Source organism: Lagenorhynchus albirostris, chromosome 9 (genome assembly GCF_949774975.1).
Source record: "Lagenorhynchus albirostris chromosome 9, mLagAlb1.1, whole genome shotgun sequence".
NCBI lineage: Eukaryota > Metazoa > Chordata > Mammalia > Artiodactyla > Delphinidae > Lagenorhynchus > Lagenorhynchus albirostris.
This window is the reverse complement of record NC_083103.1, coordinates 104,411,005-104,423,752: the sequence shown is the minus strand read 5'-3', so window position 1 is coordinate 104,423,752 and position 12,748 is coordinate 104,411,005. Positions and strand designations below refer to the sequence as shown.

The window sequence follows — 12,748 nt, the reverse complement described above, 5'->3', positions numbered from 1 at the left end:
TACTCATCACATTTTTCTCTAAATACATAATAATGACCACTATTGAGTTTTCACTGTATTCAGTAATTGTGCATTCGTTTAATACTCAGAACCACACATTTTTCCAGGTCAGTTAAATATTCATGATCTTCAACACCATTTTTAACTGGTGGCTATATTTTTGAGACATTTGAAATCTTCTTTATTTAGAGATGATTTACAAAAAGTGTTTCCCCAAATTTGTTTTGCATTTATTTTAGTACTTTTTTTTTTAAAAAAGAAAAGTTATTTGTCTTAGATAAAATAATTGATGTACATAGCTATGTGGGGTTTTTTTGTTTTTTTTTTACATCTTTATTGGAGTATAATTGCTTTACAATGGTGTGTTAGTTTCTGCTTTATAACAAAGTGAATCAGTTATACATATACATATGTTCCCATATCTCTTCCCTCTTGAGTCTCCCTCCCTCCCACCCTCCCTATCCCACCCCTCTAGGTGGTCACAAAGCACCGAGCTGATCTCCCTGTGCTATGCGGCTGCTTCCCACTAGCTATCTATTTTACGTTTGGTAGTGTATATATGTCCATGCCACTCTCGCTTTGTCACAGTTTACCCTTCCCCCTCCCCGTATCCTCAAGTCCATTCTCTAGTAGGTCTGTGTCTTTATTCCTGTCTTACCCCTAGGTTCTTCATGACATTTTTTTTTTCTTAAATTCCATATATATGTGTTTAGCTATGTGTTCTTGTATTGGAAAAGCAATCTAACAGTCAAAAGACCCAGATCTTAGCTTTGGTTGTCATTTGTTAGCCATTTAACTTCTCTGAGCATTAGTGTTTTCTTACCTTTATCAAGGGGCTAGTACAAGCCTCCGTGACTTTCACATAGAGGATGTAAAAAGAGTTTAGGGGGAAAGTACTGTAAAAACTGTTATTTAAAAGTATTATTAGATTTGCAAAATTAAAAGTATTTAAGAATGTCAGTTTTTTACATTTTTAGTGAATAAATGTAAAATGTGATACAGGCAAACCAACTTTTTTTTTTTAAGGGAAAATCCAGTCAGTTGATTACTAAACATTATTTGTTTTATGAATTTTCTTTCAGGAAGGTGGTTTTATCGTGTTAGTAATCTAAACAGCAGTAGCTGCTTTCACTTGAGTGCTCACAACGTGCTAAATACTGTGCTCAGCATGTGCGGCGTGTATTGTCTCATTTAGTCCTTATAACAAACAGCCTTGGAGGAATTGTTGAAGAAAGAATGCAGACCTATCACGTCATAAAACTTAGACTCTTGGTCACTTGTATTTACTCACTTTATATCCTAAAAGAGGCAGGATAAAGCATTGAGGTTAAGAGTGTAGTTTCTGGAGCCAGCCTGACTGGATTTGAACCCTGCGTCTGCCACTTAATAATTTTCTGACTTCAGCAAGGTAGTTAACCTTCTTCTGTTAAATGGGGATAAAATGTACCTACTGGTAGAGACATCATGACAATCAAATTATCGAATGTGAAGCATTTAGAACTATATCTGGAAAATAGTATTCTATAATTGTCATTATTTGCAAATTATTATTATTTAAAACTATGCAGCTCATTAAGTGTGACATTAGCTCACAGACTCCACTGATAGGACACTTTAGGGGACAGATATAGAGAATGTATTTTAATATATTTCTTACCTTGAACTAACTTTCTTACTACCATCTTTCAGCTTGTTGATTTAGCATGGTGGCCTCATGAAAACGATCTAAATCACCTTTTATTTCAGCTACTAAACCATCAATTAATGCTTATTTTATGTATCTTTTAGGACATTCTGATTCATTTGCATCCTTGAAGAGCATCGGTAGAAGAGGAAGGAAAAGATGGGTGTGAAAACATTTACTCATAGCTCCTCTTCCCACAGCCAGGAAATGCTTGGAAAGCTAAATATGCTTCGAAATGATGGACATTTTTGTGATATCACTATTCGTGTCCAGGACAAAATCTTCCGGGCACATAAGGTGGTACTAGCAGCTTGCAGTGATTTCTTTCGCACCAAACTTGTAGGCCAAGCAGAGGATGAGAACAAGAATGTGTTGGATTTGCATCATGTCACAGTGACTGGCTTTATACCCCTTTTAGAATATGCTTACACAGCCACTCTGTCAATTAACACAGAAAATATCATTGATGTTCTAGCTGCAGCCAGCTATATGCAAATGTTCAGTGTTGCTAGCACCTGCTCAGAGTTCATGAAATCAAGCATTTTATGGAATACACCCAACAGCCAACCAGAAAAGGGTCTAGATGCTGGACAAGAAAATAATTCTAACTGCAATTTTACGTCTCGAGATGGAAGCATTTCTCCAGTGTCTTCAGAGTGCAGTGTGGTAGAAAGAACCATTCCTGTTTGCCGAGAGTCGAGGAGAAAGCGCAAAAGCTACATTGTTATGTCTCCTGAAAGTCCTGTGAAGTGTAGCACACAAACAAGTTCTCCACAGGTATTGAATTCTTCAGCTTCCTACTCAGAAAATAGAAATCAACCAGTTGACTCTTCTCTAGCTTTTCCCTGGACTTTTCCTTTTGGAATTGATCGAAGGATTCAGCCTGATAAGCTTAAGCAAGCAGAAAATACCCGGACTTTAGAATTACCTGGCCCATCTGAGACAGGTAGAAGAATGGCTGATTATGTGACTTGTGAGAGCACAAAAACTACCTTACCTCTGGGTACCGAGGAAGATGTCCGGGTCAAAGTAGAAAGGTTAAGTGATGAGGAGGTCCATGAGGAAGTATCCCAGCCTGTCAGTGCATCTCAGAGTTCACTGAGTGATCAGCAGACAGTGCCAGGAAGTGAACAAGTCCAAGAGGACCTTCTGATTAGTCCACAGTCTTCCTCTATAGGTATAGTGTCTTCTATGTTTTCCATAATGCTATGAAGTCAAGTCTAGCTTTTCTTTTTTTAAAAGATTTAATTTAATTTTCTTTTTTTTGCCTGCGTTGGGTCTGTTATTTTTTATTTATTTATTTATTTATTTTTGGCTGCATTGGGTCTTCGTTGCTGCAAGCTGGCTTTCTCTAGTTGCGGTGAGAGGGGGCTACTCTTCGTTGTGGTGCGTGGGCTTCTCATTGCAGTGGCTTCTCTTGTTGCGGAGCGTGGGATCTAGGCGCTTGGGCTTCAGTAGTTGTGGCTCACAGGCTCAGTAGTTGTGGCTCACGGGCTCTAGAGCGCAGGCTCTGTAGTTGTGGTGCACAGGCTTAGTTGCTCTGTGGCATGTTGGATCTTCCAGGACCAGGGCTTGAGCCCGTGTTCCCTGCATTGGTAGGCGGATTCTTAACCAATGCGCCACCAGGGAAGTCCCTGCGTTGGGTTTTTGTTGCTGCGCACGGGCTTTCTCTAGTTGCAGCGAGCGGGGGGCTACTCTTCGTTGCGGTACATGGGCTTCTCACTGCAGTGGCTTCTCTTGTTGCAGAGCACGGATTCTAGGCATGCGGGCTTCAGTAGCTGTGGCTCGCGGGCTCTGGACCGCAGGCTCGGTAGTTGTGGCTCCCGGGCTTAGTTGCTCCGTGGCATGTGGGATCTTCCCAGACCAGGGATCGAACCCGTGTCCCCTGCATTGGCAGGTGGATTCTTATACACTGCGCCACTAAGGAAGTCCCTAAGTCAAGTATTTTTAAGTGCTTATTAGATAAAAGTTTGGTGCTGTATCCTATAGGAAGTATTAAGAAGAATAAAACATGGTAACTGGGTTTTTTAGATGGTATTAGTACTACAATATTTTTTTAATAAGTTACCCACGGGGAGCAAAGAAAATAGTTGAACAGTATCTGATGGGACACATATATGATGGCACAGTTCATATGTCTGTGATTAGTGAATTACTTTCAATGCAAAAAATACCAGTTTAAAAAATCCAGTTAGTGTTTTATTCTTGATTAAAATATTTATTGAAAACTTAACCATGTGCCAAACTTGGGGATATATGATGAAAAAGACATATAGTGCCTCCATCTGAGGAGTTAATAGTCTAATTGGGGAAGCAGATGAGTAAATCAACAATCAGCACTAGACTAGAGGTAGGAACAATGTGTTACAGGTTCACTAAGGAAAGAGCAAGTTAACACTGTGTATTTGAGCTGGATCTTACATAATAAGTAGGAGTTTGCTCAGTTGAGGGAATGACATTTCTTTGAAAATGTATAAAAGCACAGAGGTGTAGAAGAACATTGCATATTTGATAAAGCAGTGAATTCAGTGCACAATGATGTGAATAAAGCATGGAAGCCTACAAGTATAGAAAATAATGGGAAATAAGAAAAATGAGCAGTTGAGAACATGTTGTGAAAAGCCTTGAACACTAGTTTCAGCTAGGAGTGCATTCAACTGCGTATAACAGGATCCCTTCAAAATGGCTTAAACCAAATGGGATTTTATTATTATTGCATAAAATATTCAGAAATAGGAAGTCCAGGACTGGTAGAGTGGCTCTACAGTGACCTAGGCCCCTTATATTTTTATAATCCACCGTCCTTAGTTTGTCATCCATATATTTATTGCTTCATGGTTATAAGATTTTTGCTTCATCTTTAGCCTCATATTCTAGAAAGGGGTAACTCTTGTATGGAATATGTTCCTAGAAGTCCCCAAAAAACTTCTGCCAGTTTATGTCACGTCATCTTTCCTAGCTGCAAGAGAATCTGGGAATACATGTATATTAGTTGGGTATGTAACTGCCTCACAAAATTACAGGAGAATGGATATTGTATGCAACTAGCAGTGTCTACCACAGCTTGGCCAAGCAAGCTTGGGTTTTATCCTAGTGGTAATAAAGAGTCTGCCTTAAATGAATGAAAAATAAAACATTTACAGATATTTTAGGAAAATGAATTTGATATTGGTCAAATTCATAGGGGGTTGGCTGGGGAGAGACAGTCCAAAAACCAGTAACAGTACAGTTGTCTTTGTATGAATGAAGATGCTTAGCATAATACTATAAAGAAAATGGGTATTAAGAGACTTTGTAAAGGAAGAATCATTACTACCTGATGATATTGAATATGTGGTTTGAGGGAATAAGAGGGTCAGGGTACCTGGATGACCAGGAAAATACTGATAACATTTTATTATATTCATTGATTATAAGTCACAGTTTTTCATATTTTATTATCTCTAAATTCAGATATGTTTTGCAATTAATAATCTTTACAGTTACTTTTTCTTTCTTAATGGTACAAAAAATAACGGTAATTGTACACTCGATAGGAATCTATTAGATGCCATACCTACTATGAAAATCATTGGTAGGAGGTGGGAGCCCAGTTTTAAGAGTAAGTCAGCAAGATTTGTTCCGTGTGAACCATGCTTGGGTGATGACCAGGCAACATGCCACAGAGCCGTTGAAAGGCAGGGTGGGTGAGATCAAGACTGGAGATTACCAGTTTAGGACTTTTAGCAGTGACAGATTGACTCTCAACAGGAAAATGTGTGTGTAAGAGCGAAAGCCAGAGAACTGATCCTTGAGAAGTATCTATGTTCAGGGAGAGAAGAAAACCCAACAAAGATCAATAAAGAGGTTTTCTCCCAAAGATTGGAGAACCAGGAGGGCCCCTTACCTTTGTTAATTTCTTGGATTTTGATCCACCATATGAGTTTCCCAGGGCTGTCACAGCAGCCGCCACACACTGGGTGATCTAAAACAAGAGAAATTTATTTCCTCACAGTTCAGAAGGCTAAAAGTCTGAAATTATGGTGTTGGCAGGGAAGGTTGTAGGGAAGGATCCTTTGCTTCTTCCTAGCTTCTGACAGTTACTAACATTCCTTGACAGTCCTCAACGTGTAGCTGCATCTCTCCAGTTTCTGCTTCCATCTTTATGGGGCCTTCCCTCTGTCTCTGGCTTCAGCACCACATCTCCCTTCTAAGGACACCAGTCATTGGATTATGGCCCACCCTACTCCAGTATGACCTCATCTAACTTGATACATCTGCAGAGACCCTATTTCCAAATAGGGCTATATTTACAGGTGCAGGGGTTAGGACTTGAGTATGTCTTGGGCGGGGGGGGGGCACAATTCTACTCATATACCTACTAAAGATAATATTCCGAAATTTGGGACAAGATACTTGTGCTTTTCAAGTGACCACACACTCAGTAATATATTTGATGGCAGGAGATCCTAGCTATTTGACAATGTGACCAAGTTTTTGTTAAATTACTAACATGTTTAATCTTGGAAACACCTTGGTACCTTCTGAATAATGAACTAATAAGTAATTACTATTTTAATTATTTATCTGAGAACTTAGAAGCCAAATATTAATCTGAGTATCTTTCTAACTAAATTTGTGAAATAGCCTTATTAGATATGTGAAATAGCCTTATTTTACCACTCAAGTATATCTAATCAGTTCACATTTTGCCTTTATTATATTATTAACATGATTAAGTAGAGAAGTTAGGAGCATAAGTAGAATAAGGCTTTCAGTTTTCCTTTTTTTTTTTTTTTTTTTTTTTGCGGTACGCGGGCCTCTCACTGTTGTGGCCTCTCCCGTTGCGGAGCACAGGCTCCGGACGCGCAGGCTTAGCGGCCATGGCTCACGGGCCCAGCCGCTCTGCGGCATGTGGGATCTTCCAAGACCGGGCACGAACCCGCATCCCCTGCATCGGCAGGCGGACTCTCAACCACTGCGCCACCAGGGAAGCCCAAGCCTTTCAGTTTTATAAGAATACTTCCTTTCCAATATATACTATTACAAATGTAGGTTCTGTTACAAAGCAGACATACAAAGAACTCTGATCTGAATATCATATAATCAGATAATCCAAATTAGGGTTTTTTTCCCTTGTCTTCATAGCAGATGTACTAATCACTCTCAACTAACCTATCTTAACTCCAAATCTGTACACCAAAATAAAGCCCTACAGAAAAAAGTTAAATTCCTCAGGTATACTAGGCAGTGAAAAAATGTAGGAGGGAGAAGAGGAAGATGTGTGTGGTACTTTTTTTCCATATTCCATAAGAATACTTCATAAGAGTACTTAATTTTACTAACTTATTAAAGATGATATATAGCAGGTAGTTTGTCATTCTAGAGACTGAGAGTATAATACTGAATATACTCATTATAAAGAAAAGAAACAAAAAATACCCCTTATGAAATTCTAAAATAATAATTTAATTACTCATGAAATTAATTCAAATAAGATTTTACCTGTTCTTTTTATTGCCAGTTGCCCAGCAAAAAGTTATAAACTCTGACACTCCCAATAAATACAATAAGTACAGCAAATTTAAGAGAGAAATAATTGCTAAGTTTAGATTGGGTCTTGCTTCTCAAAAAGCTGGCCATCTATATCTGGTATGGTTTAAGGAAAATTTGTTTAAGTGAGAAGGACTTCATGATAGGGCTTCATTATTTGTCTTGAAGTATTCGATTATCTGTATACACCAAAGATAAAATAGTTTTAGATAATCCACAGTTTACTATGCTAATGAAGAAATTCAAGGGTTTTTCCTAGACTCTAAAATCTGCCGTTAAAAGAGAAGTGACTGTTATGAGGGTCAGTTAAGATGTTGAGAAATTTGACGGTTTGTGTATGAATAGTGAATAAACTTGTTGAGGTGAGCAGTTAGAATGATGGAAGAATTTGCGACACTGAGCATATATGCAGTATAGCATAATGATTAAAAATTCAGGACTTGGAGTCAGGCAGGTTTGGAGTCTGCTACCAGTTTCTGCCACTTACTAGATGTGTGACTTTGAACAAGTCACTGAACCTCACCAGGTTTCCATAACCATAAAGTAATGGTAGTATTACCTATCTATTAAGTATGTCAGTGCTCTCCAGCAAGACCACCAGGAACACACCTGTAGTTGAACAAGTTGGGGTGGTGGTTTTAATACCTGAAAATCCCAAACAGTTACTTAAATATACAGAATGAGTTAGTGTGCAGCGGGCATGTGTAAACCCTGTGTCCAACATAGAAGTAGTATCCTAGTAGTGGGCGTATTGGAATGTAAGTATCATTCATTACAGCAAGAGTGAGCCAGTTTTGGTCCCTTAAAATGGACAGATTCCTTAAGTGGAGTTAAATAGTTCCTGCAAGCCAGGCTCAAGTATGTCTGAAGAGAACGAACTGGCTATCATAATCAGGATGGTCCCAGGATTAGTGTCTTTCTGACTGAATAGGTCTTGCTGTTAGGATTGTAATGACTTCAGCAGAAACATGTTAATTTGAGGTCAGGGTCCATTTTTCTATGGCCGAAGCCTGGGATATGATATAATATTCCCTATAAAAGGGAATCTGCCTTCTGTAGTGCTTAAAAGAACAGTTATTAAGTTTTTGTCAGCAGGGTCAGATGGAGGATAATAGATCCAGCAATCTGTTAAATTCAGATTAGTAACTATGGTCTGGGGTGGGGGGGAAGTACAAGAGTTTTGTTTTTCCTTAAGTGGCAGAAGGAGATCTTAGGAGTTCAGAAACAATAGGATGAAGATGAAAGATCGTATTGGTTTTAATAGTCAAGATTAATAGTAAAGAGTACTGAAGAATCAGAAAATTAATCTGATTTTGTCATCTTGGGTAGGAGCTGTCCATTTTGAAGTCAGTATCTTCTGGAGAATTCCTTAGAAGGAATGGATGCACAGGAGTTGGAAGGGTGTGATATGTGTCTTTTAAGTTGGGAAACATGAATCCAATGAATGCCACCTCAAACTGTTACCACTGAATCAGTTGTTAACAATATCTGATCAGTTCCTTTCTATTGATAATCAATGGAGAGTTTTCTCTGGTGGCATCTTTTCCAGAAAACCAAAACTCCAGATTTTAAATCATTCATAAGCTCTTCTCTGTTTGTGATAAACCTGGGGTATCATTGTAGTATCAGTGTAGAACCTAAGATTTAAACCAAAATTCCCACTTGAAAAAGGCAGCCTACTGTCAACTCATAAGGAGTCGACTTGTGGGTCGTAGAGATGATTTGTCTTATTGCTATCAAGGCTCTTGGCAGTACTTAAGACTGTGGAAGTTAAGAGGGTTTTTAAGTGCTTTGATAAGTATAGTTTTAAGATCTCATGTGTTCTCTTTATTTCTCTCTTGAAGTTTGTGGATGATGGGGACAGCGGAGAGTCTGAGTAAAAGATCAGCTTATAGAGTTCTTTCAGAGCAACATCAGTGTAATGTGTGGTCCTGTTACTTGAGAATAGTTGGGATTTCCCCAATCAGGAATACAGAATCTATTAATTTTTCTTTTGCCGTTACAGCATAGCTGTTTAGCATGAGGACGCCTCAGTCTACCCTAAAAATAAACAATCATCAAACAAACTCATAGCTCATTTGGAGGTGTTTAAAGATGTACATCAACGCTTGGTTCCTATCTTTGTCTTACCAAGGTTGTGTCATCGCTGGGAAGGCCATACACTGGAAATACCCATGGGGGTAGCTCTTGAAATCCCTGCCCCAGTGTTGGTACAATATTGATGTATCTCAGATGGACAATCTTGTTCATGTCGGAAGCTCCCTGCAAAATGGCTACTTCCAATTCCAAATTGTCCTTGGTGAAATTGAGTCAATTGAGAGATAAGTGTAACGTGTTAGGATTATGGAGAAAACATGAAGGAAACAGATGTTTGGCCTGGAAGAGATGCAGTTTCAGATTGAGATGATTCATAAGAACTACAGTGGTCCATAAGAATAATGCTTGTGTAACTTTTTATTTCCAGTCGCAGAGGCCAGGGACCAGATGAAGCCTCCTGGTTCTGGGCATTTGAAACTAAGCAAAGCAGTTCACACAAAGACAAAATTGAAGTCAAGTCCTAATAAGGTTTTTTTAAACATCTTTATTGAAATACAACTTACATATCATAAAATTCGCCCATTTAAAGTGTATACTATAGTGGTTTTTAGTATATTCACAGAGTTGTGTAATTATCCCCCCGAAAGGAAACCCTGTACCCCTTAACAATGCCTCTCTTCTAGTCCTACCCCATCCCTAGGCAACTACTAATACACTGTATAGATTTGCCTGTTCTGGACATTTCGTATAAATGGGAGTATGCACTGTGTAGTCTTTTCTGACTGACTTCTGTCACTTTCTGTTATATTTTCAAGGCTCATATATGTCATACCTTGTAAAGTTTTGAAATGTTTTTGCCAGTCGGAGATCTTCTGAACTCAGCCTCCAGGGCCAGTTCAGATGGACCAGTCTGGTCTCTGTCCATCCTCTCATTACAGTGTATTTCTCTTGTAGACAAGAGTCAACACTAGATAGATAGATCATAGGAGCAGGTGTTAGAAGGCCAGAAAACAGTTTTGTCAGGGAACAATGACAAGTCCAACTGGATAAACAAAATATTCCCCAAAGACCTTTTTCTAGGAAAGCAAAATAAGCCCAACACTGAAAGGCTTCAGTGAAATATTTGAGCTCACTTGAGCATGAGCTTACCTCCCAGCCAGAGGCAGGTTGCACCTCAGAAGGACTTTTAGATATGCACTCTGTTGTCGAGGTTCCCAGTGCAGGGCAGAAAGACCTTCAGCCAAATCTCGATGAGCCCTTCATTTCTGCCAGTGCGCTGTTGCCAGAGGCTACCAGGAGCATACCTGGTTAAACAAGTTGAGTTCAGTACCCATTTGAAGTGTGGGAGGTCACACACCATGGGGTCTTTCGGGCTTCTCAATAAGAGGGTGTTAGAAAGGACTTATTAGAGGATTTGGGCTTGTGTTACGTGATTTCAGGACAGCTGCAAGAACAAAGGATTGTTTGTTCAATCCAATTCAAGTAAGTGGGATTTGCTCGGGGACTGGTGATGTCGGAAAGCATAAATAACTCTGTGACTGAGAATCTTAACAAATATCTAGGAATGCAGACCAAAGTAAACCTAAAGCCAGCAGGGACTTCCATTAGCTAGAAGGGGGAGGTTTGGTATTTTTGTGATTGCACAGTGACCTTGTTTTTGTCTGTGCTTAAAAAAATTATGTGTTTGAGACCAGTGTGATCGGGTCTGATGTTGGTGTTCTGCAAGATTGTTTTATGTCCAAAAGAAAACACTAGGCCTAGCTGTGAATACCAGGCCCACTCCTAAGTGTCAGTGTCAGGCCAGTTTCTCTTTCTCAAGTATGAAATAAGTTGTTTAAAACATATAGAACTGTGGCTGGAACATGGTAAAAGCTCAGTAGTGGCTGGACCACTGTTATTATTTTTCACCACCAGAATGGTTTTTGTAAGTGTCTTAAGTGCTTAAACAACGGTTAGCGAAAACAGAAATCAGTTTGATGGAACAGAAGCTATTATACAGCACTCCTTAATGATGGAAGAGAGTAGATTCTCTCTTGATAAAATAGCCCTTAACATGCAAAGCTGATTGTCTCTATAAATCCGCTTTACTGTTGTATAAGAGAGAGGGTTCTATTCAGAATTCTTAGTCCTCATTACCACTGAGAGCAGAATCCCTATAGTTTATTTATTTATTTAATTTTATTTATTTATTTATTTATTTGGCTGTGCTGGATCTTAGTTGCAGCACGCAGGATCTTTAGTTGCAGCATTCGGGCTCTTTTAGTTGTGGCATGCAGGATCCAATTCCCTGACCAGGGATCGAACCTGGGCCCCTGCATTGGGAGTGCAGAGTGTTACCCACTGGACCACCAGGGAAGTCCCAGAATCCCTATAGTTTAGAAAGGAAACTTCTTCTTTTTTTTTTTTTTTTTTTTTTTTTGCGGTACGCAGGCCTCTCACTGTTGTGGCCTCTCCTGCTGCGGAGCACAGGCTCCGGATGCACAGGCCCAGCAACCATGGCTCATGGACCCAGCCGCTCCGCGGCATGTGGGATCCTCCCAGACCAGGGCACGAACCTGTGTCCCCTGCATCTGCAGTTGGACTCTCAACCACTGTGCCACTGAAGTTTTAATGAATTATTAAAACTTCATTTTAATAATTTAAGAAACATCACTATCACCTCAGCAAAGTAAAATTGCTGGTATAGCCTGCTATTAAATCAGTTCAATTAAAATTCCAATTAATATGGTTACTTGTGCTGTCATGGGCAGAAACCACCGTCTCAGGAAAAAGTTTACAAGATTTATTTGTGCTGATGGTTACGTAAGTGATATAACACTATGTGTTATAATGTCCACAGTATGGATAGATTTCTAAAAGTCTGTTTTAACTCTTAATTTAGCTTGGTGTTGTTTTTATTTTTGGCACATTTAATGTGCCATGGACTAGAAGAGAGTACCCTTTGTTTTACTTTCCACGCTTTCTATCCATCAGATTAGGGATCTAGAGGCCAAGGTTTAGATATTTTAGAATGGAAATAGATTTAAGAGGGACCATCTGCTAGATATGTCTCGTACTCCATTTTAGTTCTTTTTGACCAGCCTTTTAAGCAGACTCCTGGTAACACCAGAATCAATCCAAAGCACAGTGGGTTTCATTTCCACCTCACCATGACCCCACTCCCTCCTAAAAGTATTACAGTTTACTTGATGGTGAAATTTCAGTTAGATCAGTCTTCCTGGCCTGCCCTAATCACACCTTCAGGCCTTTTTTGCAAGTCTTTACCTATAAGCTTTAATGTTGCCTGCGTTCTGAAGAACTGCAGAATACTATAAAGTAGATTTTTGTGTGTGTCCATGGTGTCCAGATCCAAATACCTAGATTTTTCCAGTTTTTAATCCTAGGACAGATTGAAATGTTAGTGTTTAGTTCCCTTTTTAAGGAAAAAAGTGACAGTGGGAAGATATTGACAAGTGAACAGCTCTTTCTTAAGCAAAATGCAACATTATCTGGTCC

At 39.2% G+C, this 12,748-nt stretch overlaps 1 protein-coding gene across 9 annotated transcripts in view; it reads left to right on the top strand.

Moving 5' to 3' along the window:
- Positions 1-12,748, top strand: part of ZBTB44 (zinc finger and BTB domain containing 44) — a 65,742-nt gene that overhangs the window by 39,677 nt on the left and 13,317 nt on the right. For 7 of the 9 annotated variants that reach the window (XM_060160783.1, XM_060160782.1, XM_060160777.1 and 4 more), the window contains one exon: positions 1,789-2,861. The exons of the other annotated variants lie outside the window; for them this stretch is intronic. In XM_060160783.1, the coding sequence (XP_060016766.1) occupies positions 1,844-2,861 (1,018 nt within the window). In that variant the 5' untranslated portion in view covers positions 1,789-1,843. The remainder of the gene's footprint in view (positions 1-1,788; positions 2,862-12,748) is intronic. 9 annotated transcript variants of the gene reach the window in all.